Source organism: Ictidomys tridecemlineatus, chromosome 3 (genome assembly GCF_052094955.1).
Source record: "Ictidomys tridecemlineatus isolate mIctTri1 chromosome 3, mIctTri1.hap1, whole genome shotgun sequence".
Lineage (NCBI taxonomy): Eukaryota > Metazoa > Chordata > Mammalia > Rodentia > Sciuridae > Ictidomys > Ictidomys tridecemlineatus.
Window position 1 is genome coordinate 115392434 of NC_135479.1, and position 25840 is coordinate 115418273.

The 25840-nt window shown below is 41.3% G+C and overlaps 1 protein-coding gene across 1 annotated transcript in view; it reads right to left on the reverse strand.

Annotated features, from left to right (window-relative positions):
- Slc7a14 (solute carrier family 7 member 14) overlaps nucleotides 1–25840 on the reverse strand; it is a 111862-nt gene that overhangs the window by 36906 nt on the left and 49116 nt on the right. The window contains exons 2-3 of the mRNA XM_021731157.3: nucleotides 21745–22196; nucleotides 649–885 (exon numbers count right to left, since the gene is read on the reverse strand). Coding sequence (XP_021586832.2) covers nucleotides 649–885; nucleotides 21745–22048 — 541 coding nt within the window. The 5' untranslated portion in view covers nucleotides 22049–22196. The remainder of the gene's footprint in view (nucleotides 1–648; nucleotides 886–21744; nucleotides 22197–25840) is intronic.

Here is a 25840-nt window from a genome sequence, read left to right on the forward strand (position 1 = left end):
ATCACAGGCTTCCCTAATCATCTTTTTAATTGTTATGTGCATAATATGTACAATTTACTTACTTACTTGCTCCATTAAAGAATATTTAGGCTCTTTATAATTTTTTGATTATTATAGGTTCAGCTTCCCTAATCCAAAATTCCAAAATCTTAAATGCTGAAGAATCTGAAACTTTTTGAGTCCTGACATGATTTTGCCACAGTGGAAAAATCACACCATGAAACTTTGTTTCATGCATGAATATATTAAAAATATTTAATGAAGTTATCTTCAGGTTATGTATATAAGGCATCTATGAAACATAAATGGATTTTGTGCTTAGATTTGGGTCCTGTTGCCAAGATATCTCATTAAGTATTGGCAAATAATCCCAAGTCTGAAAAAATCCATAATTCAAAAAACTTCTGGTCTCAAGCATTTCAGACAAGAGATGCTCAACCTTTTAAAAATAAGGCTGTAAAGAACATCTTTTTTGTATAAAGCGTTCATGAAAGTTAGAAAATTTTTCTTAGTATGAAGAATTTGCAAAACCAAAAAGAAGCAGATGAGGTTCTTGATACATTTTGCCAAATTACAGTCTGAAAGAGGAATCCATTTATTTGGCTCAGTAAATTTGCATGTTGGGGAAAGAGGCTACAGCATTCTCACCCAGCCCATTGAGGGTTCCCACGCTGTTCACCATCCAGCGACTGATGGTATGGTTTGCCAGTGAGTCAAACATGCTGCTCAGAGCACTGGCGCCAGCTGCAGTGCCAATCAGGTACTCCAGGATCAGGTTCCAGCCAATGAAAAATGCCACAAATTCACCAACAGTGACATAGCTGTAGGTGTAGGCAGATCCTGTGGTTTTGGGCACTCGGACTCCAAACTCTGCATAGCACACACCTGCAAAGGACAAACACACACAGATGGTGACTTCAGGAGTGAACTCACTTTTTGGTGGCTAACAATCTTGGGTGGAAGATATTGGGGATCTCTGGGATCTTAGAACAAATACACAAAGTTTTATGTACCAATCATGTGTCACCTAAGAGTGGGATACTTTCTGAGAAATGTGTTAGGTGATTTTGTTGTGCGAACATCTGAGAGCTTATTTTCATGAACCTAGATGGCATAAGCTACTACCTACTGAGATTATATGACATTTATAAGTATATATCTGTCTATATCTATATATGAAATAGCTGGTTTACAAGAGAAAATGATATGATCGAGAGGTGCAGTAAATACAGTATGAGGCTATTGCTCATGTAACACAGCCTACTGTTTTACAGTAACCATTTTTTTTATAAGTAGAAGGAGTACAGTCTAAAACATGGATAAACAGTATGGTATATTAAAAACACAAGCCAGTGACATAGTCATTTATTTTCATTACGAAGTATCATGTTCAGTTAATAATCATATGTGCTCTACACTTATAAGCTTGGCAGTGCAATAGGTTTGTTTTATACCAGTATACCCACCAACATGTGAGTAAATGTGTTGCACTACAGATATTGAACCATTATGATAGCTATGATGTAATTGATTGATAGGAAATATTAAGCTCTACTGTAATCTATGGCACCCAGTCATATGTGTGCTCTATCATTCACCAAAACATCATTACGGGACACATGACTGGACATGAATCAATTCTACACTAATTCTAGCCAATTCCAATCTCTTTTCCAAAACACTTTTAAGTGGAATGTCTGGGAAGGCAAACAGAACTAATTCTACAGAACTATTAAAAACTGATCTTTATTTAGAAAATTTCCCCTTTGTATGTTGTCTCTGTTGTATTCCTTAGGTGACAAAAATCCTGAGTTACTTGGGCCTAATTCAGTGTGATCCCTCCAATGGCACCAGGGTTATAGTAAGCAGTAACATTCTTTTTTTTTTAAACATTTTATTTTAGTTGTCAGTGGACCTTAATTTTATTTATTTACATGTGGTACTGAGAATTGAGCCTAGGGCTTCACACATACTAGGCAAGTGTTCTATACCACTGAACTACAACCCCAGCTTCCTGCCATAACATACTTCTCGTTCAATGTTGACATGTTACAGAAGATACTCCTCATTTGAGAGTGATGCTTTAAGCAGCCTGTGAAAATGCTTTACTATAGCAAGGGGATAAATAAAAATATAGTTATTAATAAGGAAGTCAGCACATGAAGATTATAATTTAACAAACACTTTTGGAGTGCTTGGCAGAGTGTTAAGTGCTAGGAATAAGAAATACACATGCCATGTACCCCTACCTTCAGGGGAAGATTTGCCATAAAATCAGGGCACATGGTTGGTTGTACACACTCAACAGTGTGGAAACGCAGGAGAACAATGAAAGCAGAGATGTGAGATGTGTACTCAGTTGTTTGAGGTCTAGGGAGGAATTCATTGGATAAAAAAGAGATAAAGATATGGCAGAGAGAGACAGTGTGAAGCATTTGGGTGGAGGAGTGTGTACATGGGGTTATCAGGAGATGAGTCTGGAGGGAAGCAGAAGCTGTACATTTTCCAAAGCAGGTTCAGGGCGTCTTTTCATCAGATCATCCACTGAACCCTCATTTCCAGGGGAATTTGCATTTTAACAAGCACCTCAGTAATGCTCTTGTTCACTTACATATGAAAAATATCAGAACATTTCTTTATTCTTCAATGTGATTAGAGATCAAATTAGAAAAAAACTGAGCATGCACCAAATTTCTGGAAGCTTGCAACTTCTTTTGGCTGGCTGCAAATTCTGGGTGTGTGGCCACTGGGAGGACAGAAACACCAGGAGTTGGACAGACGTAGGCCGATGTACGTGGAACTCAAACTTCACCTTCAGTCCCTATTTTATTAAGGGTCAACCCTGAGGTTCTCTCATCACAAACCAGGGAACAATAGTTCACTCTTTTGTGAATAAAGAGAGCAAGTTTCTTCTCCTTTTGAAGGGGGTGAAATCAATGCAAGGAAGTGAAAACAGAGGTGTCAAAAGCAGTGTCACAATACACGATTCAATGTGATGTAATCTCTCTTCCTTCCCCTGGATTGCTTCAGTTGGAAAGATGTCCCTATGGAAGAAACACTGTACCTGTTAGGCTGGGCTCCTGTCTCCTTGACATCCCTTTAGATTCAGTTTCCTTATTTGTAAAAGAAAAGTATTATACAAGATGCTGTCATAAGGGTCTCTGAACTCTGACACTCTAGGGTTCTATATGTTGTATTGAATCTTGCTGCAAAATATGCTGAGCATAACTTAACTCTTCTTCTGTTTTTAAGTTAACTCTTTCCTATCAAATACTAAATTGTCCTGTATTATGCAGATGCTCTTGGGGATAGTCAAGCCCTTTGTCCCCACATTAAATGGCTCAGGTTGCTATTTAGTTATAGTTCCTCTGCCCTCCTCCAAATCTGAAAAATAACTTTTCCATTTCCTTCCTTCATGTTAGACTGTCAGTTGTTACTTCTTGTTGCTGTCGTGGGTGCTTACCTGGAGCAGTCAGACCACCTCTTTTCTAAATTGCTGCTTCTGACACAGGATGTTTAAACTGTTAGAGTGAGTCTAGAATTAAGAGGAAATGGTCTTTGAAGGAAGGCCTGAAGAACTCTGTCATGAGGAGAGAAGAGAGTATGCATTAAGTATGAGGACCTAATGATATTTTCTTGGAAGCCTGGAGATGTTGTGTTAGCTTCTGAGTTCTTGGGTATTGAGTTTGCACATGCAGATTGTGTTGATCTACTAGTTTTGGGTGAAGAAGTGATTAGGAGGCAATTAATTTCTCTTTTTGATGTAGCTTTACCTAATAATCCCTGTATACCATGAGCTTATTCTCTCTACCCATTTGAACCTCCTAAAAACATTCAAGGCTTATAAATAGAATTTTTTTTCCAAGTGATGCTTTGAAACAGCATTGATTTGACTGTAGATTTAATTTGCAGAGCCAGTGAGTATTGTGGAGTTTGTGCGATCAAATATTCCCTCCATAATATTCGATCTGCTAAACTAAATGTAAAAACACCCAATTCACCATTAGACCCCACGTGTTGAGGGTAATTTAGTTGAAAGCCAAGTCTTCCATAGGTCTTGGGAAGGGACCAGTCCTTTGCTGTCCTGAGTCAGAGGAAGAGGACCTGATTGTGCATGGTTTAAGCAGTCTTTGAACCTCAGTCATTCATTTTACAAGGTCCTGAGGGGAACCTGGTGACTATAGCGTGGGGAGAACAGGGAGAAGGTCAATCAGCCAGTAACCATAGAACACAATTTCTGTTTCAAGAAATTCTTCTTTAGACACATCTTAAGTGCTCTTCTAGTGTTTTCAATTCCTCCTGATTTGTTTGTATGCAGGAATCCAGGCTTCCAGTGGGTGGACACCAGAGATTATCTAACTGGGCATTGAAGCTTAATGGAGAAGTGAAAGTTTACAAGCCCAAATATCCTCGATAAAACTGGAAATTTTGTCAGTCAATCAACCATTTAAAAAATAGCTGATGCATGAGAGAGATACATTTAAAAATATCCTTCTAATTTCAATAAAAAATAAAAACTATGGAAAGGGAAACCTGATTTTCTTCTTAGATTACCAAGTAACTGAATGTCCAAGACTAGGTTTCTTACCGCTCATGTGGGTGAAATGAAGAGACCTACTCGATAAGCTTGAGTCTCTTCTATATTGCATCCTCCTTGGGTTTCACGACTAGAGTCAACTTTTAATCATCTGGGCCAATGGGGAAACCCTATAGAAAATACTGCCAAGCTGTGGTTACCAACAAAGGCAGAACTTTCTCCTAGGGGGGATTTTGGAAATCTTTGGGTGCAACTATGATTCTCACAATGATTGTGGTCACTTGTGGCATTAAATGGTCAGGGGCCTGGGCTGCTAGACATTCTGCGAATAATGTCCCAGAGCATAAAGCACTGTCTTATGTTTTACATGACTTCTGAAGGTTCCAATGGACATTCATTTAAGTATAAATCTGTTCACAGTTTCTGAACCTGGAAGTATCTCTATTTACATATAAACTTTTTTTTTTTTTTTAGCATGGCTTTATATGCATTTTCTAGGATTGTAACAACGGGGTCAATTGAGGGACAGCTGGAACTTATTTTCTTTGGAATTTATCAAGACTTGGTCATCATTTTGGAAAACAACATTGTCAACACAACATCACTCACAGTCTCTGAGCATCACATATATGCCCAGGTGAGTGTGCGTTTGTGACAATTGTATTCATATTGGCTCTACAAATGACTGCAAGCCTCTGACAGCTTCATTATGTCTCCTAATGTACTTGGGGCCCAGAGTTCACACATGAAATAAATATTGTTTTTATTAGAAATTTGCTTATCTTTCATGCTCAGGGCATGATTTTTTTTTGAAGAATTAAATGGATAGGAACATAGCATTATTTCTAGTTTTCATTGCAGAATACTAAGGGAAGCATTACACAGTGTTTATTAAAAGAGTTGTTTTAGGTGTACTAGGACGGAGAATCACTATTCTGAGAAATAAATAAAGAATCTTTACTTCGTTTGAGAATTCAGTAAAAATATTTTTGTTCTAGAGTTATCTTCCTAATCATATGTGCCTTATGTTTTTATCCAAGTAATTTTGCTTTTCTTGATTATCCATCAAATGAGTGGAGAAGAAGAGGCATATTGATTCCACAAGAGGATCACCTTGTAGCTGGAGAAAATCAATATTGAATACAATATTGGGGTGCAGGTGGCTGTCAGAAAGTGACTGCATGCTATAAAACACATGCTGAAAATTTTCTCATTAGAGTTTTTCAGAACTGGGAACTCCAAGGCAGGCCTGGTGGGGATAAGAGTGATTTCCCACAGTCACAACTTCAACACCTTATCCCATCAGCCTTCCTTTAAGAATACTGTAAACATATCCTGATTTACATTTTGTCATATCCCTGCTGTTCAGTTTTATTTCTATATCCAGAACTATTTGAGGGTTAATTGACAAGTTGCTAGCCTAAAAGCAGTTAAACTTAGAACTTACACATTTAAAAGAGGGTTGGTAAAGACCAAATGTTTTCTCTGATATGCGGATACTAATTCACAATAAGGATGGGGGAAAGAATAGAGGTCATTTGGATTAGACCAGAGGAATGAAGGGAGGGGAGGGGGCATGAGGGTAGGAATGGTAGTAGAATGAATCAGACATTCTTACCGTATGTGCATATATGATTACATGACCCGTGTAACTCTACATCATGTACAATCAGACAAATGAGAAGTTATACTTCATTTATGTATGATGTGTCAAAATACATTCTACTGTCATATAGAACTAATTAGAACAAATTTAAAAAATAAGAGGTTGGGATAAGATACCAGGAGGCTCTTTATTTGAAAAAGCTCCCGCTAATTCCCTCTTGTATATCCTTGGTGATGTGTGATATGGGGTTCAGAAAAATATAATCTCTTCAGTGTGAAGTTCTTTCCAAGTCAGAGTCTAAGGTTCTTCCATATGTAGGAAGAGTCATCTTGAGGTTCAGTGTTCCCAAAGAGCCTGTGTATGATGTTGAACTTCCAAACTGGATCTCATACAATGTTGCCCAATAGTAAACATATTTAGCCCATGTAGTTCCATCCCACCCCTACCCCAGATCTTGTCATGTCACTTACAGCCTGCCCTGGCTCTTTACACAGGCAAAGATTCTCCGTCCTCAGAGGTGGGTGATGGAAAATGACCCAGCTGGAAGTAGGAAGAGGGTGGAGAAGAACTTCTCCCCTTAAGCATTTTATTTGCCTCCACATCCCACCAAAGAAAGCTATGAGAGAAATAAGTACTTCCAAATAGACGTACTTTCACCTGGAATGTTGAAGTCTCATGGTTCTTCACTCTTGAATGCCAATCACTCTACACAGAGAGGGATTCCCATTAGCATGTAGCTTAGCTTACTCTAATTCCCTAACCTACTTACCAGCTAACTTGGCAATTTTCTAAATTCTGACTTTCTAATTTGCTTGCTTTATGTGACATGCATTAAGTGCCTACTAAATCAGGCACTGTAGTGAATGTCAGAGGTATAACCTGTAAGTTGACCTTGAAGCATTTATTTTCCAATCAGGAAGAAGCTTAATAAACAGCTGAGCCCACAATATTAGCTGCACACATTTGATACTGTGGAGTACCTATGAGGTACCTGGGGGCCCAGTGGGGTGAGTGTAGCTCTTAGGGAGTACTTTCCTTTACTGCTGGGGAAATAGGAAGGTAGGGAGGCTTTTGAGCTGCATATTGAAGTGTGAGCTGGGATTTGCCAATCACAAAAAAAAGGGGGCTAGGGTAGTTTTAGGCAGAAGAAGGGGCATTGCTGGAAGGCCATGTGAGGCTCCTTTGGGGATTGAGGAGGAGTCTGCAGAGGTGGGTCAAGTGATTGAAGGGCTGGCCTTTCATATATTAATAGGATTAAGCAGCAATGGACTATACATTTCACCATTTTCTATAGTTTTAAAAACTTTCTTGGTTGTAGAATCCTTTTTTTCACTCACAGTTTCATTTGAGAGCTTAGTACATACATAAGCAAAAACAGGACAGCTCTATCTGAGGGGGTGGGGAAACTGAGGAAGGTCTGCTTAGGATCCCCTTCATCTCACACTTCTCCAAAGCCCTTGACACCCCTTTGTGGACCCACAGAGTAGTTCTGAGCACAGGAGAGGGGAGACGTGTCAACTACTCATTGGGGTTGTTTCTTTATTTTATAGATGATGCCACTGAGCCTCAGACCTAAAGTTGTCTGTCCATTTAATGACAGAGCCAGGGTTGGAACTAAGGCCTCCTGATAGCCAGTGTAGTAGCTTTCCAAACCATTCATTCATTCCAGACATTTATAAAATATTATCTAATTGCATCTAAGTTAGATTTTCGGGATTTAATGGTGATCAGGAAAAATGTAGTCCTTTTTTTTTTGTGGGTCTAATAGTCTAATAGAGAAAAGTGATCTGAAAATCTACCCACCAGAGAACTATCCAGAGTGGGAGAGAGAGATGGGAGGGAATGGAGCAGGGAGTCCAAGGGAGCAATCTTGCAGTTTCATCCAGGCCTCTGGGATGGGCAAAAGTGTGATGGGTCAGAGGTCATAGGTATGAGGCCTGATTGATAAGTTTTAAGCATATTTTATCTATTATGCTGCATATAGGGGAGAGGGCAGCAGGTTGGGGTGGGCTGATCTAGTCAATTCTCTTGAGGGCCAGTTATCTGCTCTTTCCCAGGCCCAGGATGGAACCCACTGCAGGTCTACACCAGTGCACTTTCAGAACATCCTCACAAAGTATAGCATTTTGCAGAGACAGTTGTTACCCCTTTTCTTAGTTTTCATAAGACATCTCTGTTTCTTTTATAAATTCACAGCAGAGCTAAGACATGTGTATCTTCCTATGGTTGCCAGTCCTGCTTTAATGTAGACTGGAGATGGGGTAAGAAGAGAAATTATAGGATCAAAGAGAAAAATAGAGCGTGAATTCTCTGGGAAATGTTTGTTTTCTCTGTGAAACCGAGTTCCAGATGGCAGGTAACGAGGTGTCTCCATCCTTGCTGTTTCCCTTGAGAGGCAGGTTGCTGAATTCTGAGAATCACCTATGTAGCCTCAAGTCCCGTGGGATCCAGCTAACCAGTCCTCATGTCCTCTTTCTGATGCTCTTGGTTAGTCAAGAAAATCACAGTTTTCTTTTTCAAGGGAGTGATCTGTCAGGCTGTCTCTCTACCTGAACAACCTTGGTTACCCCATCGCCTGTCAGGGAAACCCAGGCAATTTTTACAAATGTGTCTGGAAGAAAAGCAATTTGTCTGGGAATGCCTATGTATCTTTGTGTCAAAGAAGAGACTTATGATTACTCTGCCAAAGCAGGGCCCAGGTGGACAGTAGCAGCCCGTGTTCAGGGGCTGGGCAGCATCGTCAATCAGGGAGGGCATGACACCATTAGTTATTGAACCTGACAGGGCTCCAATTAAAGCTGGGTAGGGAACAGAGAGCTCTCAAGTCCCCAAACCACAGCACCCATAGATCAACATATAAACAAGGAGGAAAGAAGCTGTCCTTATGGCCAGAGAAATGACTTCAAAAGCAGCTTCAGGAAGTTTAATCACTAGCTGATTAAATGTGTGACTAGCCTATCTGTTTACTCTCTTCTCTGGATCTTCTTCTACGAAACTATTTCAAAGATTATTAGTGGTGCAGTTTCCATAATATGGTGAATTCAAGAATTCTATTTTTTTTGGTCATGCTATTATTAATCATCTTCATTGATTAATGCTCATGGGACTACATCCACAGGGTGAGCTGTTCCCTGAGCCAATCTTAAGCCCCAGATTGGTCCCCACCTGGGAATGGCAATGGTGATGCCTACTGTTTGGGTCTTCAAAGGACACATGTAAAGCTCCTAGCATAAGGTAGGCACTCCTTTAGTGAGAGATAATGGCTGTTATTTACAGATGAGGAAAAGAAATTAGAGGAGTCTTAGTTAGCAGTAGCTTTTGGAATATTCATATAGGAGGATGGGCTTTGGATATGGGATAAAACAGGTTGGAACCCTGTATTATTGACCGATGATTTTAGAGCCTCAGCAGTGACAGATTTGTTGGAAATCATCTGGAGTATAGACCAGGTCCTACATGAGCTCAATGCATTGCTAAAACAGAATCTGGAAAAATTTCTTCTTATATTTAAAATCTTTAATCTAGAAACTTCTTGTTCCATTCCGTGACTTCAACTAGAAATTGTGAGGGTGAAGAGAAAGCTCCCATTTTCTTGCTAACCTCGATGAAACCTGCTGCCCCTTGTCCAAGTGACTTTGATAAAACTGAGCTGAAAAGACTGTGCACACAGGAAAAGGAGTGGGAACTGAGCAGTTCTCTCTCACCCAAATATTTTCCAGTTGCTCACTCTCAAGGAGCAGGCAGTGCCCATTTCTACTGCAGATGAAAGCGACACGGACAGAGACAACAGAAGCTCCTGCGTGGGAATGAGGCCATCATCTATTTCCTTGAGAACATGATGGGCAGGTTAAAGGTGAGTGCCTCTGGGACACTCCTGAGCATCACACATCCTCCTCAGCTCACTCAAGGAGCACACACCCCTGAGGTTCCACAGAGAGAGGTGCATTCTAATCAGGTGCCCTGGGAGGGTGGGGCATAGCACATCTTTTGAGGACATGAATCCCTCTCTATGGGGAACCTTCCCAAAGGCATGAGAGACTCTCATGAGAGGGATGCCACCTTGACTTTTTTCGAACAGGGCCAGCATGTAGGGAGGAGAAGCATTGGGGCTGAGACTCAGGATTTAGGAAACTTGCTGGAGAGACTCTTTTGGGCATGGGGATTTGGTTACAGCTCTTCCTTCCAGTTCTCCCTGTTCCTGTGATGTGAACACCCACCATCACCTCCCTCTTCCTCTCCTGCTCTTTATACTCCTTGACCCTCAGAACTATAGGAGAAACTGGTCTTCCAAAGGGCACAAGTATTAAATTTGTATTTCCAGGCATGAGTGTTGCCACCTGCTGGTCTGTGAGATCAGTGGGTTGGTGTGTGAATGGTGAACGGTGGCTGCAGTCTCTTCTGTGCACAGGTGACAATAGATCAGGTTGCTATTCTTCCCAAGAGTCTCACCTACATGGTCCTGATGGATGACTTCCACCTAGACAATCCCTGATGAATGAAATGGCAGTGGTGGGTTTTGGCTGAATTTTGTATGATGGTACAGTAGGGAATGAAGAAGAGTGACTCCCTTGGATATGTTGGTGGCTTCTTGGAAGAGGCATTTCCTACAAGGAAAACATCAAATGTTCTTAGCTGGACTGACAGTATTCTGCCACATGAATATTCTCAGAATTAAAATATTCTCAGAAATGTTTTGAAAGGGTGTTTATCCCATGGTTGTTGGCAGGCACCTTACTTATCTCTGCATACCTGACACCTGTTTCAGTGCATAGAGATGAAGCTACTTAAAGATCACTTCTTCTGAGAAGGAGGGAGGGAGAAAGAGAGAAAGGGAGAGAGAGAACTTTGCCATGGTGTCCTGCATATTTTCCTTTATGGCACTTATCAGATTAGTAATTATTGTATGAATTCATTCCTGTGTTTTCTGAGGCGCAGCCTATTTATAGAAGGCTATCCCTGTGGAGAAAAAAAATTCTCTTGGTTAAAAACTTTCAGGACCCAAAGCATGCTCTTCTGCAAGGTCCACCTGGAGAGAGGTGTGTAGGAGGCAGGCCTCCTGTGTTCTTTAGCTAGGAGTGGACTTCAGGACTTCAGGATGGGAAACAGGGACTGCTTGTTTGCAATATGAAAGACTCTAGCCTTGTTAGGTTGGCAACTGGCCAATAGTATTGATGGTGATAATGATGAGAATCAACATTACTGAGAAAGTACTATGTACATAGGCCCATATTAAATACTTTACAAACACAATCTCCATGAAAACGCTATGATGTAGAAGCTCATGTTCAGCTACATAGTAATTCACTTACTATCTTATTATGTTCCTCTACAGATGATGAATTCAAGGTCTAGACAGGTTATCAGGTTATCCCAATCTTTACCATCTTATACCACAAGCTTAGAAAATAATATTTGTATGCATATGGCAAAGAAGTAATGTGTAAAAGGGTCAGACTGTTCACAGGCAGAGGTGACTAGCCTGGGGCCCCTGCCACATGGCAGCTGCCCTGAGGGCTGAAGGATCGATACCTTGGCACACCTGTAACTTTCAACCTGTCTGGGAAGTTGTGGGTTGAATATACTTGTCAAGTCACTCAGGATAAAAGGCAGAGAAAAAATTGGATGGAGACAGCTCAGCTACAGGGAGTAAATACATCTGGTGCCCAGATGCTGGGTAGGATTGGAGGGCCTGTATGTGTGGGGAGTTGAGACAATGGGCCTTTTAAAAACACATCTTTTCCTTCCTGAGTTTATCCTAACTCTTGTTATGGACAACCACACACAATCTCTTCATTTTTCAGGGGAGGTACCAGACATCAGGAGATGTGAATGTCTTGCCCAAGGGCCTCAAGCTGCCTAGGGGCAGACCTGGAACAAGATCTCAGGTATCTCTACTTCTGACCTGAGCCTGATTGTATCTTGCAGCCCTTACAATTGTTTCATGGGTGCTTGTCTTGTTTCTTCTCACTTCTTGTTGCTTTGTCTCAGAGTTCTTTCCTATGTTCAGCAGCATGTCCTGCCATGCTGAGCCCAGAGCAGGTGGTCAGTCCCTTCTACAGCCATACTAGGTGCTTTTGATATACACTGTCCACTCTACTAGGTCCTGCAGAAGGTGTAGAAGGAGTCCAGGGTTTCCTGGGATTGCTAGAGGAGGCTCATTTTCACCATCAGTGGTTTGAGAACCTTGCAAATTTCTTTTAAAATGTGATCACTGACTCTGAACTAGTAACTGACATCCTTCCTACAAGGGCTGTCAATCAAGCTCTATATAGAAGAGCTACATGAACTTTATAACACCTTTCTCCTCACTGCTGACAGGTAACAGAAAGATGCTGAGTTTAGGAGTCATTCTCATGACCTAATTTCAAGAAGTTTTGATCCAGGAAAGTGCTCTCCTAATCAATAGAACAGGATGAGATACAGGATCTTTTGAAATCCCAATAAGTGTGAGGGTTTCCTCTTTGCATTAGATTCTCTTTGATAGGTTTTTCATTTGGGGCTGTGTGTTTTTATAAAGTGGGAGTAAGAGTCTCTGGGTCAGGGGCAGATTGAATTTATACTCAGCCTTTGTTTTTGACCATTTTGAGATTCTGGATAAGTCACCTAACCTGACTGACCTGGGTTTTGTCATCGGCAAAATGCAAAATGGCATTGATTTTGTAGGGTATTGTAGAAGGATTATGTAATTGGTGTCCAACTAGGGCTCCAGATGTCAAAAGTCCTCAAGATTTTGGCTATCATGATGAGCCATCACACAGAGACACTAATATCCAGCTGGCAGGAAGGCTGAAAGGACTAAATGAGGTAAAGTGGGCCCGATAATCTGGTGCATAGTATTTGCCTAATAATAATAAAAACAATAGTAAAGGCTAACATTAATCAAATGCTTGCTAAGTTATATCTTGGAGTTTTATAAACTTGGGGGTAGCTGCTACCCTTATTAAGATTTCAGCATTTGATTGTGTATTGAATCCTAGTTTGGAGAGCTAGTCATCCCTGGGTTGGAGGACAGACATGTACACATTCATCTTTGCATTTTCTCCCCACCCTCTCAATATTTTTTTGTTTCCACCATCCCCAAGTGTGGTAAAGAGCAGTCCTCAGAGGTGTTTCAGGGAACAAGCAAGTGCAAGTTTATGGCACAAATGAGTGATCTTAGATCACTGAGAAGGGGTTGCAAAGCACCAACCCTCCTGGTTCACCTCTCAAGTCTGGCTTCAATCTGAGAAAGGAAAAATTGGTTTGTTGTCCTGAAAAATAAAACCAGGGAATTCATCAGGCTATATATAGAGACTCTGAATCTTTAGAAATCTTTCATAAAAAAGATTTTTATGTCATGGAAAATCTAACTGGAGATAAACAGCAGAATAGGAGACTGTGTTTGTGCTCCCGGGGGAAGGCTGAGAGGCTCCCCAGAGTTCTGCTCCCCTACTACCTCCCTAAGGATTCCATTATGACAGGACTCACCTAATGTCCATGACAAGATGTAAATGAAGGTGGCAGGAAGCACAATTAGAAACCCTAATGCTAAACTCTAACCTAAGAGTGCCAAGAAAAATACAACTCAGTGTGATAGCCCTTCATTGCTTTTTAGATCCAATCAATGAGAATTGATCACAACTTGTCAATCCATATGGAATGAGAAAGATTGACTTGCTTCAAACATCTCAAGAGACTTTCCCTGAAGTGGAAGAAAATGAGCTATGGAGTCCAACGTATTAGCTTTGAGTTCTGACTCTGTATACCTGTGGGACTTTCCTTTAATCTCTCATCCTGCTTCCCCTTGGTACAGCAGACAGAAGCCACCTGCCTCTCTCCAGAGGGTGGGTGAGGATGGAGGGAGGATTCACACTCAGGCCCCTTCTGCTGTGCTCTGTACACACCAGAGCCCAGCATCCCTTGGGTGTTCTCTGGTGGCCCTTTTGCTAGAGTTTTCTGTTTCTCCTTTCACCTTCTGTTACCAATACTGTGTTGTAAAAATTGTTATTGTTTCAAAACGTTCTCATTTATTGCATGTTCTCTTTTTGGCTATAAAAACAATTTCCCCTTTCCCTCATCCACCTATACCCAAATCCTCTCCATTCTAAAGCTTCCTCTTGACCTCGACTGTCAGGGAACAGGCACTCATAATTTCTTGCCTGTTTAGTGCAGTATAATTCCATTGCCTTACTGGTCACATCACTGCACTTCTCAATGCCTATAGAACGACTCCTAATCTTCTTGGCTTCACAAGTTTCATGGCTTAACAGTGAGCAGGCTCAGAAGATGAGGTAAGGTGGAAGGACAAAGGCTGCTTATCAATGGGGGCAGGAGGTTACAGCCAAGAAAAGGTTGAAGGCCTTCTCTGCAGTCGCAGAGAATTGGAGTGTCCTGTATTCAAGGGTCAGCTTGGCCTCTGCTGGGATTGGCTGTGTTGTGTCCTCCATTTCTGGCCCACACTTTCCATGAGATCCACTGTGCATACAACCTTGCATTAGTTATGCTTTGGGGAGAGGAGAGATTGAGTAGTTTCTGTTTGATGATAATCTAAGGAAAAGAAGCATCAGGAGGTGATGTGCTGAGTGGTGACAAAGGCTCTGTGGAGGAAGAAGTTCAGAGCTAGAAAAACCCAGAAAAATGTAAGCTTTACAACACCCTATACATATTGAGGGGGACTCTAGATTTTTCAACCTCACATAGATGGGAAATCAGAACCAATTTTTTTAAAAATATTTTTTATACCTTTATTTTGTTTACTTTTTTTCTTTTTATGTAGTGCTAGGGATCGAACCTAGTGCCTCACGTGTGCTAGGCAAGTGCTCTGCCACTGAGCCACAACCCCAGGCACCCCCAGAACCAATTTTATTTGAATATCTCAGTATTCAGCCTACTGGAGATCCTAGGGGTTATACATCAATTATAGATGTGGTAATGCCAGCCACCTAAATGTGTCCTTTGAGTCAGGGACAATTCCTTTTCTATTTTTGGTACTACCCAGGATTGGTATATGGTGGGAATTCAATAAATTTTTACTGAACCATATTTCATTATATTTTTGCCAACTATTTCTTATGGGTAGATGATAAAAATGACTAGCATTGTGTACCAGGCAGGGGATGCTGTGTGTGCATACTGTCATTTAAATCCTTACCCAAACCACTTGAGATATGGGTATGAAGGTTTATTATAGAAAGTGTATGAGTTTAGGAGTCACTTAGACCTATATTATGCCTGAAGTTCAGCTTTAGTAATATTGAAAGAGAACTGGACATAAACCTAGGGGAAAAAAACCCAAACCTGCCATTCTTCCACCATTCAAGTTCAGGGGAGCCTCTTTGGGCTTTGAATGGCCAGATGTTGCTGGACTGATGGCTTTGCTTTGTTTCATCCCCAGCCAACTAAGTTAGAGAAACTTCATAAAGCATCCTGCCTCCACCCCTCCGTCTCTCCACAAAGCTGTAGGTGGGAACCAGGAAGAAAGAAAATATTTTCCTTTATCTGGGTTTTTATAATCTGCAATATACAAAGGGGTTTTTAGGGTTGGCATGGGCATGGAGCCTGGCGGTAGCCTACTGAGCTATTAAAGAGTAGATAAGCCCTTTAGGACACGGGGGAAAGGTTACAGGGCCAGCTGCTTCCTCTGATAAGTTGCCTCCACTTGTGATAGGCCTGTGGGCAATCATGGTGTTGCAGCAGAACTGGTAGGAGGAGCTTGGGAAGTTACTGTGCCTTTGGGTCTTGACACATGTAAAGAAAGTTTCTCTCTGAGTCAGATTTGCCTCCTATTATAAACTGGCTTGCAGAACATAGGGAGTGAAGCCACACGACCAAGAGAATCGCTTGAGATTCAGCTGGTCAAATGATTCTGCTTTAACACATTTCCTCTTTGTGTGGGTCACAGCTGCAGCAGAAGCCCTAGTTCTTACAATTCAGTTCTCAACTCTGGCTGTACATTAAACCTCTCCTTGGGAACCTTAACAATTACCGATCATTGGGCTCCACTCCTATCCAATCGAATTAGAATTTCAAGGAGTGACGTCTGGGCATCAGTATTTTTAAAAAGAAATAAATAGAAATTGAAGGAGAATTAACAGAAAAGTCACAAATTACATGAAAGTATTTGCAAAAATACGTGTCAAATAAAGAATGTGTATACAGAATATGTATATAGAACTCTTAAAAGTTAATAATAGGAAAACAAATAAACTAATTTAAAAATGGTAAAAGGTTTAAATAGACACTTCAACAAAGAGAACATTTGGATGGCAAATAAACATATATCAAGATATTCAACATCATTTGTAATTAAGGAAGTGCAAATTAAACCACACTAAGATATCACTGTGTACCTTTTAAAATGGCAAACAAATCAACAACCAAAATAACAACACCTGACAATTCTGGGGGCTGGTAAGGAATGGAGCAATTAGAACTCTGATAACTGGCATGAATGAAAAATAATGCAGCCTTCTGGAAAAAAGTTTGGCTCTAACAAAGTTAAACAGCTACTTACCATACAAACTAGCAGTTCCACTCCTAAATATTCACTCATGAGAAATCACAACTTGTGTTCTCACAAAAACCTGTACATGAATATTTACAGTGACTTTATCCACAGTGACCACAGACTGGAAACAATCCAGTTGCCCTTCAGCAGGCAAATGGATAAACCAACTGTGGTATTCTCACATAATGAGATACGGCTTAGCTACAAGATAGAACCAACCTCGAATGCACATGACAACATAAATGAATCCCAACAGCATATCTTACTAAGTGAAAGAACGAAGATTCAAAAGGTGATATGCCAAATGATTCCCTTTCTATGGCATTCTTTAAAAGGCAAAACTGTAGGGTCAGAAAACGGATGAGCGGTCATCTGGGGCTAGGGGTAGGAGGAGGAGATAAATAGAGGTGGCTTGACGGAACATTGGGGGGTGTACAGAACTCTTCTGTAACTTAATTGTAGTGAAGGTTATATGATGGTATGTGTGTGTTCAAATTCATAGAAATGAAAAAAAGGTGAATTTTACTATATGGAATTTTAACTCAATAAAAACTGACTCCCAAATCCATTATTCCAGAAAAAAAGGAAAAGCTCTTAAGTGATTGAAATCAATAGTCATGGTTGAGTATTGTTCTTGGCGTACAGATTTGTACCCAGGCTCTGTCATTTAAACCTTGGTTTTCACATATGCAATTTTGGAGATAATAAAACCTACTTCTATTGTTTGGATGTGGTTTGTCCCCCAAAGGTTCATATTTTAGTAGCTTGGTCCCCAGTGTGGTACTGTAAGAGGTGGTGAGACCTTTGTGTGTGTGTGTGTTGGGGGGGGTAGCGCTGATTGGGGGGTGCTTGGGTCACTGAGGGTGCTGCCCTCAAAAGGGATTAAGGTGGTTCTGGTAGGATCCTGGTTAGTACCTTTGAAAGTAAGTTGTCCTAGAAGAGTAAAACTGACCCCTTTTCTGTCTCTAACTTTCTGTCTCACCATGTGATCTTTCCTTTTCTTTTTTTTCCCAGATTATTTATTTATTTAAAGAAATAAGTGACAGTGGAATGCATTAAAATTCTCATTACACGAATACAGCACAATTTTTCATATCTCTGGTTGTATACAAAGTATGTTGACACCAATTTGTGTCTTCATACATGTACTTTGGATAATGATGTCCATCACATTCCATCATCCTTGCTAATCCTCTGCCTCCTCCCTTTCCCTCCCTTCCTTTTCCCTATCTAGAATTCATCTATTCCTCCTATGCTCCCCCTCCCTACCCCACTATGAGTCAGCCTCCTTACATCAGAGAAAACATTCGGCATTTGTTTTTTGGGGATTGGCTAACTTCCCTTAGCATTATCTTCTCCAATGTCATCCATCTATCAACAAATATATGAAAAATGTTCATCACCTTTAGCAATTATAGAAATGCAAATCAAAACTACTCTAAGATATCATCTTACTCCAGTCAGAATGGCAGCTATTATGAAGACAAACAACAATAAATGTTGGCGAGGATGTGGGGAAAAAAGTACACTCATACATAGCTGGTGGGACTGCAAATTGGTGCAGCCAATATGGAAAGCAGTATGGAGATTCCTTGGAAATCTGGGAATGGAACCACCATTTAACTCAGCTGTCCCTCTGCTTGGTCTATACCCAGAAGACTTAAAAACAGCATACTACAGGGACACAGCCACATCAGTGTTTATGGCAGTACAATTCACAGTAGCTAAACTGTGGAGCCAACCTAGATGCCCTTCAGTGGATAAATGGATTAAAAAAATGTGGCATATATACACAATGGAATTTTACTTAGCAATAAAAGAGAACAAAATCATGGCATTTGCAGGTAAATGATCTTTCCTTTTCACACATGATGCCATCTGCTATGATATGTTATAATCAAAGGGGCACTTCTCCAGAGTTGGAGCTATATGTTATTTGTATGTTACCCAGATTCTGATATTTTTTATAGCAATGGAAATAGACTAATATGCTTACCTAAAAAATACAATTACCTTGAAATATTGTGCTATATGGTGAGCACTTAACATAGGGTTTGGCACAAAATAATAATAATAATCGCTTATTCAGTGCTATGTGCTAGGCAATATATGGGCAATTTTTAGGCATCTAATTTAGTTTTTACACCAATTCTATGAAGTATGTATTTTTATTTTTAAAGTGGAGAAACTGAGGCTCAGAGAAGTTATGAAACTTGCTCAAGCTGACTGAACCAGATTCCAAGCCTGATTACTGAACCATTTCAAAATCTATGTTTTAAATATTCCCTTCTGACCTCATTTTCTAGCCTCCCATCTCACTTTCTCAGAATTTTTATTCCCACGATTTCCTGATCTTGTTGAAACCTCCAGTTTTCACCGATCCTACCACTATTCATGAATCATCCTTGCTTTCATGTTTCACTTTTCTCCTCGATCAGCCAACATTATGTTGTTCAGCATGGTTTGCTTTTCCTTTGCAAATGCCTTTAATTCCACTGCTCTTTTCTTCCTGGGCTCAAAAAAGCCAAATCTAGTTATTCTAATTAGCAATTATTGCTAGAGATAAATACACCACTGTGGAGATTGGACTTACCTCCAGGTGAGCCAGGTTTTAACAAAGGCCAGAAGGAGGAAAGGGCCATGTATCCACAGGGTGGAGATAAAGGGGAGATGGACTACTGTGGGATGAGAAGCAGTGGGAACTTTGGTCACGGGGGAGGCAATCTGGGGATGAAGATATGGGAGTGGATAGAAGACAGTGGGGAGAGGGGGACTTTAGTGACCCAAGATCTCAGGAGTGAGAGCCCTGGTTGAAGAAAACTGCTGGCAATATGCTAACATTGGCATGAGTTATTTTGGTCCTGGCCTTGGCTGGGGCTAGGAGGATGCTGGCCGGCCCCAGCAGGGAGATGAGTCAGTTGTAAAGTGCAGAGGCGTGTTCTTCATGGGGCCATGTGTGGAGAAGGGGAGAGGCAGGGTTTTTTTTTTTTTTTTTTTCCCCTCTGGTGCTTGATGTCGTGGTGAAGACATCGGTTACTGGGAAGTGCCAGGGTCTGTGGAGGAGCTGGGCCCGTGATGTGCTGGTCGATGTTTAACAACCAACCCTCTGAGAAACAGCCACACATTGACAACAAACACAGAGTCCCACCATTGCTGTTTCAGGTCAACAATGTAAAATCACTGATTGTAAAGTTGGAAAGAGGTTTGCACAGCCAGGGATCTTGGCAGCTGGTGCAAACTGGCTCCAGCCCAACACTGCGCCCATCTGTGCAAAAGTCGACGTTCTATAGTGCTTATGAGAGCTGAGGCAGGAGGCAGGTTCCCGGGATGCAACTCGACCAGGTTCTGGTTTCTGTAGCACTGTGAAGGATAATTCAGGAATCATTGTGGTCTGGGGTCTGAGTCAAAATAGTACGGGGATCCTGGCACGGTGGCACATGCCTGTAATCCCAGCAGTTTAGGAGGTTAAGGCAGTAGGATTGTGAGTTCAAAGCCAGCTTCAGAAACTTAGCAAGGCTCTAAGCAATCCAGTAAAACCCTGTCTGTAAATAAAATTTGGAAAAGGGCTGGGGATGTGGCTCAGTAGTTGAGCACCCCTGGGTTCAATCCCCAGTACTATAAATAAATAAATAAAAATTTAAAAAATAGGGGTTTAGAGAAAATTGTGTAGGCCTTATTAGCTGGGAAGAACCTGAGGCATCTGCCTCCTAGGTGTGTGTCTGCCTTTTGTCCTATCATCTCTGATAATAATTTTGGACCTATGGATTTCTGATGAATAAATTTCTTCATCAAAGATGTTCGAAAACAATTGTGATCATGTTACTAGAATTTCAAGTATCCACCACATTCACTCATGTGAATAATTTATTTTCATCTATAAGGGAGAACAATCCTCCATTCTGCAGAAACTTCAATTATTAGCATATTCATGCATATGAGAGAGTGACTTCAGGAAAAGGGGACAGTGGTAAGACTGACAGGAAGATCAGTCATGACAGATCTTTTTCTTATCAAATTAAAAAGGGGTCCGATGTGAACCTGCCTACTCTCAGGTTATGTGTTTGTGGTCTCTCTTTGTACCCTACATGCATGAAGGCCATCTAGGCTGGATGGATGGTGTCAGTGTCATGCTTTTCTTGTAGTGGTGATACTGAACTCCTGGTGGGAGTTAGGTCCCTACTTCTTTTGCAACATTTGAAGGGACCAAACGCTCACTGCCTGTCATGGGTTGATCCATAAGAGCTGCCACATACAAAAACCATTTTACTTTTGCAATATCACACCAAGAAGCAGGAAGTTTTCCTTTTCCTTCTTTTTCAAGTTGTCCATTGACCTACTTCGGGTATTTGGGGAAGGTACTATGGATTGCTACTCAAGAGAAGAGGTGGGAAGAGGGGAAGGCAATAGGGGAGTCATCCCACAAATTAGAGTCCCACCATTGCTGGTTTCAGGTCAACAATGTAAAATCACTGATTGTAAAGTTGGAAAGAGCCTTGCACACATATATCCTGGCACCTTCTTTTTTTAAAGTGAGTTTTGTGACTGTAAAGGGAAGAGAAGGAGCTAGTTGCTCAACCTCTGTAGATGATCAATCTGCTGAGGTGGTTGTGGCAGATGGCATTTTGTGATTCTCACAGTGACTTTAAATCTCCTAGCTTGGCTTCCTTCTTGGGAGGTACAGTGACAGTTTAAAGCTTATTGAACCCTAATTACGTCAGATTTACTGACTTATCATTTTGCTACTCTATTCTTTGTTATTATTTTTTATCCTTTGCCCCTCCCCCTAAAGGATTACCTATCTTCAAATATGAGGGAGAGATCGAATAAAAATAGAGCCATCAGAACATAACATAGAATGAGAAATTGGGAGACATCTGGGCACCAGAATAATTATTCGCATTGAAAAAACAACAAAAAAAAGGGAAGATATTACAACTGAGTCAAAACCTAGCCCCAATCCCCCTGCAGTGAAGGCCAAAAAAAAAAAAAAAAACCCACAATGAGCCAGTTCACTGCCAATTAGTACATCTCATCACCAAATACTCTGGAAAAATGGGATGAGCAGTACCTAGTTTAGCAAGCACGCCATCCATTTCCCTTCCTTGAAACAATTACCTGATAATATAGATGCAACGGCAGCAATGATGAAGGACACAATGACACCAGGTCCCGCCATTTCCTTGGCCACCAAGCCAGACACCACATACATGCCAGTGCCCACGCAGCTGCCAACGCCAAGAGAGATAAGGTCCATGGTGGTGAGCACCTGGGCGAGCTTGGTGCCATGTGCCGTAGTGGCCCCCGTTCCCTCCAGCATGGACTCCACTGGTTTGGTGCGCAGGATCCTGGAGTGCATGGCATACCAGGCTGACCCCCACTGCACCCGCCGGGGGTCCATCGAGGCCAGGAAGCCGCTCATCGTGAGTAACAGGAGTTGCAGTGAAGGTCAGCTGATGGAAGAGGGCTACAGAAGACTTAGTGGATGGTTCTGGAATTCATCTAGTGAATAGGGATCTCCCTTTTAGGAAAGGTCCACAGCAGAGCAGCCTTCTCCTGGGCATGAATATCTGCACATACACAAAAAGAACACAAGAAAGGAGAAGGTGAGACCCAGTGGGAAACAAATGATGACTTGGAGGCATGGTTGAAGTGCCCATCAGAGCTCGTTTGTCCTCTGTGCCAATAACATGGAAGGTTCCATTTGCCCTGCTGTTCCCCTTCAGTCCTAAGTGACAGTCTGAAGCTTCTGTGTTGCAGAGTTGTTCTGAAGGGGTGCAATGAGTCAGGGCTCTGTCACTTAGGCTATGAAACCTTGGGTAAGTCATTTCTCTGTGCTTCCATCTCAACTGTCTAATGGGACAATGAAGTCTTCTAGTGCTCATGTGACCATTAGATGAGCATATGTCTATAAGGAGCTTACAACAGCGCCAAACATGTGGAAAGTGCTCCTCTGACTCAACTCTAAGTTCTTCTTTCTTGGCTCTGCCAAGACTTCACCTATGATTCTTCAGCAGGCTCTGTGGGGTCAAGATACCTTTATTTTTTACACAAGGATATAGAATGAGACCTATGATTCTCGAGAGGGGTTACGCCACCCACAGGGTCATTTTGAACTTGAATTTCAAATAAAATGAAAATGTCTTGGGTGCTTTTTGTTCTTGAAGATTAGGGTGGCAAACAGTACCTCCTGGCATTTGGGGCTGGGGCAGAGACAATAAATTTGTAGGACAGTGTCCCATCACACAGCTTTCAAATATCTTGCCTGACATTCCTGTAGATGAGCAACCTGGAAATGATGATCTAAGGCTAGAACAATGTTGGATTGTTTTAATATGCAACTACATTGAATTCTCCAGGAAGGTAACTACAGGGCTTGGTGGTAGAGCACTTGCCTAGCAAATGGGAGGCACTGGGTTCAATCCTCAGCACTTCATAAAAATAAATAAATAAAATAAAGGTATTGCATCCATATATATATATATATGAAAGTAACTATAGGATAAATCAAAGGAAAGTGGTAATTTGTTTACTTTAGGACTTAAGATGAATTGCCCACCATTTCGGAAAAACAACACTCCACACAGTGCCACTCATGGTTTGTGTATGTCATTCACACCCCTGTAACAGCCTGTCATTTGGAACTGGCACATTTGCAGTGATTCTTCATATTTTTCAAGCATCTGACAACTTCACTTGGATATGCCTGGAAATTTACATACTGAAATATGTTGGATATAGGCAGGTTATCCATGTACTCCACTTCAGTATACTACAGAGGACAAAATATTTATTATACAAAAGGATGCTGGGTCCTATAGAGTTGAGAACTATAATTTTAGGTGATTTCTAAAATTTTGTCAAATTAGAAAACACAAATATTTTATAAAGCTACTTTCCTTGGAAGCCAGAGACTTTATAAGTAAGATTCTATAAAGAATTTTTTGCCGTCTAGCCAAACATTGATTCCAAGTACTATACTGTTAAGCGTAGACATTAACATGTATAATAAGTACCTGCTTACATAATCTACTATTATTAATTAATACTACTTAGCACTTAATGTAGCACTTATCTGTTTCTGAAGGCTTTGCAAACACTATCTAATTAGGAAAATCAGGTGTGTGCGGCAGTTTGGTTCACAGGGGTGGGGTGACAGCCCTTCTGGTTTCATTTCCTCCTGGAGTCTAGAGTGTCTGCATTTCCCCTTCTCCTCATCGCCCCCAATCTCCCCCTGCACCTCCTCCTCTTCCACCAATATACCAGGGAGGCTTCTAGAATTGCTTTAGTTGTAGTCTTGTGGGCAAAAGAGTGAACCTCTCTAGTTTCAACTCATTCAGCATGAACTGAGCATTTATTAACTGCCAAACATGGTATTAGGTGCTTGATTTGCTGGTGAACTGTTAGTCTGGGATGGTAGATGATGCCCACCTGCTTCATCCTGCAAATGAGAAGCCTTATTTGTTTTTTTTTTTTTTTGAGAGGCTCGTCTTTTGTTATTTTTTTTTGATTACAGAAGCATTGCATGCCTATTGCAGACAAATGGGACAGTATAAATAATAAAAAAATGAGTAAATAAAGTACTATGACTAGCAATAGCCCACCAGCCCCTGCTTTATTTTCTTTTAGACCCTTTTCTGCAAAAAATATGTGTAAGCATATATTTGTATGTATATGTGTGTGTGCGTGCACTTTATAAGTAGGATTATATTACTTATTATGATTTAAAACTTTCTTGTTTTGCTTGACAGTATGTTAGAATGTTTTCTCATATCTATGGTTATGGAACTATTTTAAATAACTGCATAGTCACTTCATAATTCTGGCTTGAACAGTATTCTTACTCAGAAAACTGACTTGTTGTCTTGGCTTTATTTCATTCATTTATTCAAGAAAATGTGCCCAGCGTCTTCTCTGTGACAGCCAGCCTTGGGCATCAGTTGCTGGGGTAAATAAGATATCCCTGGGTCCTGCTTTCCTGGAGCTGATGTTTGGTGAGGAGAGACAAAATACATCCGACAACAAATGAACATAAGGGCTACATTATCGGTGGATGATGTCTCTCCCTCAAATTCATGTGTTGAATCCTAACTCCCAATGCCTCAAAATTGTGGCTTAAATAAAAACAAGACTACTGTTTTCCTTAGGATGGTTTCTTTCATGCTGGAGTAGGGTGGGCTCTTAATCCAATATGATTGGAGTTCTTTTAAAAAAGGGACATTTGGACACAGACATACAAGGACAATACCATGTGTATATGAAGGCAGAGGCTGGGGTGAGGGTCTATAAGACAAGGAACACCAAGGATTGCTGCTCAATCACCAGAAGCTGGAAGAGAGGCAGGGAGCAGATTCTTCCTCACAGTCCTCAGAAGAAACCAACTGTTGACACCTTGACATTGGCTTCTAGCCTCCAGCACAGCATTGTTAAAACCAGCCAGTGTGCTGTACTTTGTTATAGTAGCCCTAGAAAACTAGTAAAGGCTCTAGAGGAAATAAAACAGGGTGATGAGAGGCGGAACAGTCTCCAAAGACAGGGCATTGGCTCCTGAGTGACCATAAGGAGCCAATCGTGTCAGAAGGCAGAGTAAAGGTGGGGTCTCCCCAAAACTGTGTGACTCCTACAGGGCAGGGAGAAAAAATTTGAGTGCCCTAAGTTAGCTGAGTGTCAACTAACTTAATCCTCACAACAAATTTGCCTTTGTAGAGGAGGTGATGGAGGCCAGGAGAGGGCAGTCACTTGCCCACAGTCAAGGTTTCCAAGCTCTTAAGGGACAGAAGCAGAACATGCCCTTGGGCATCTGCTTACAGAGCTCACATCTGGACTGCTGGATCTCCTGCTGGAAGTGCATAGGGGTCAGACTGCTGAGGGACAGGTAAGCCAAGATAAGCAGCTTGAGTTTGACTCTAAACGCTGTGAGAAGCCATTGGAGGGTTTTGTTACTTCTCTAAAAGTAGCTGCTGTGCAAAGTTTAGCAGAAGAGTCATGTCCTGAGGGACACTTTAAATCAGTCCTGGGATGGACATATGTGAAAGGTGAGTGGGGTACGGGTTTGCGGTAGAGGGAGGCTGCTAAGTGAACACAATCTCTGAGCCAGTGCCAGTGCAATTCTGCAGCCAGGGCAGAGCCCACAAATAAAGGGGTTGTACACAGGAGAGAGACAGATAAACTTTCACAGGATGGAGAAGGGCCTCCTGGGCCACATGCTTTTGGA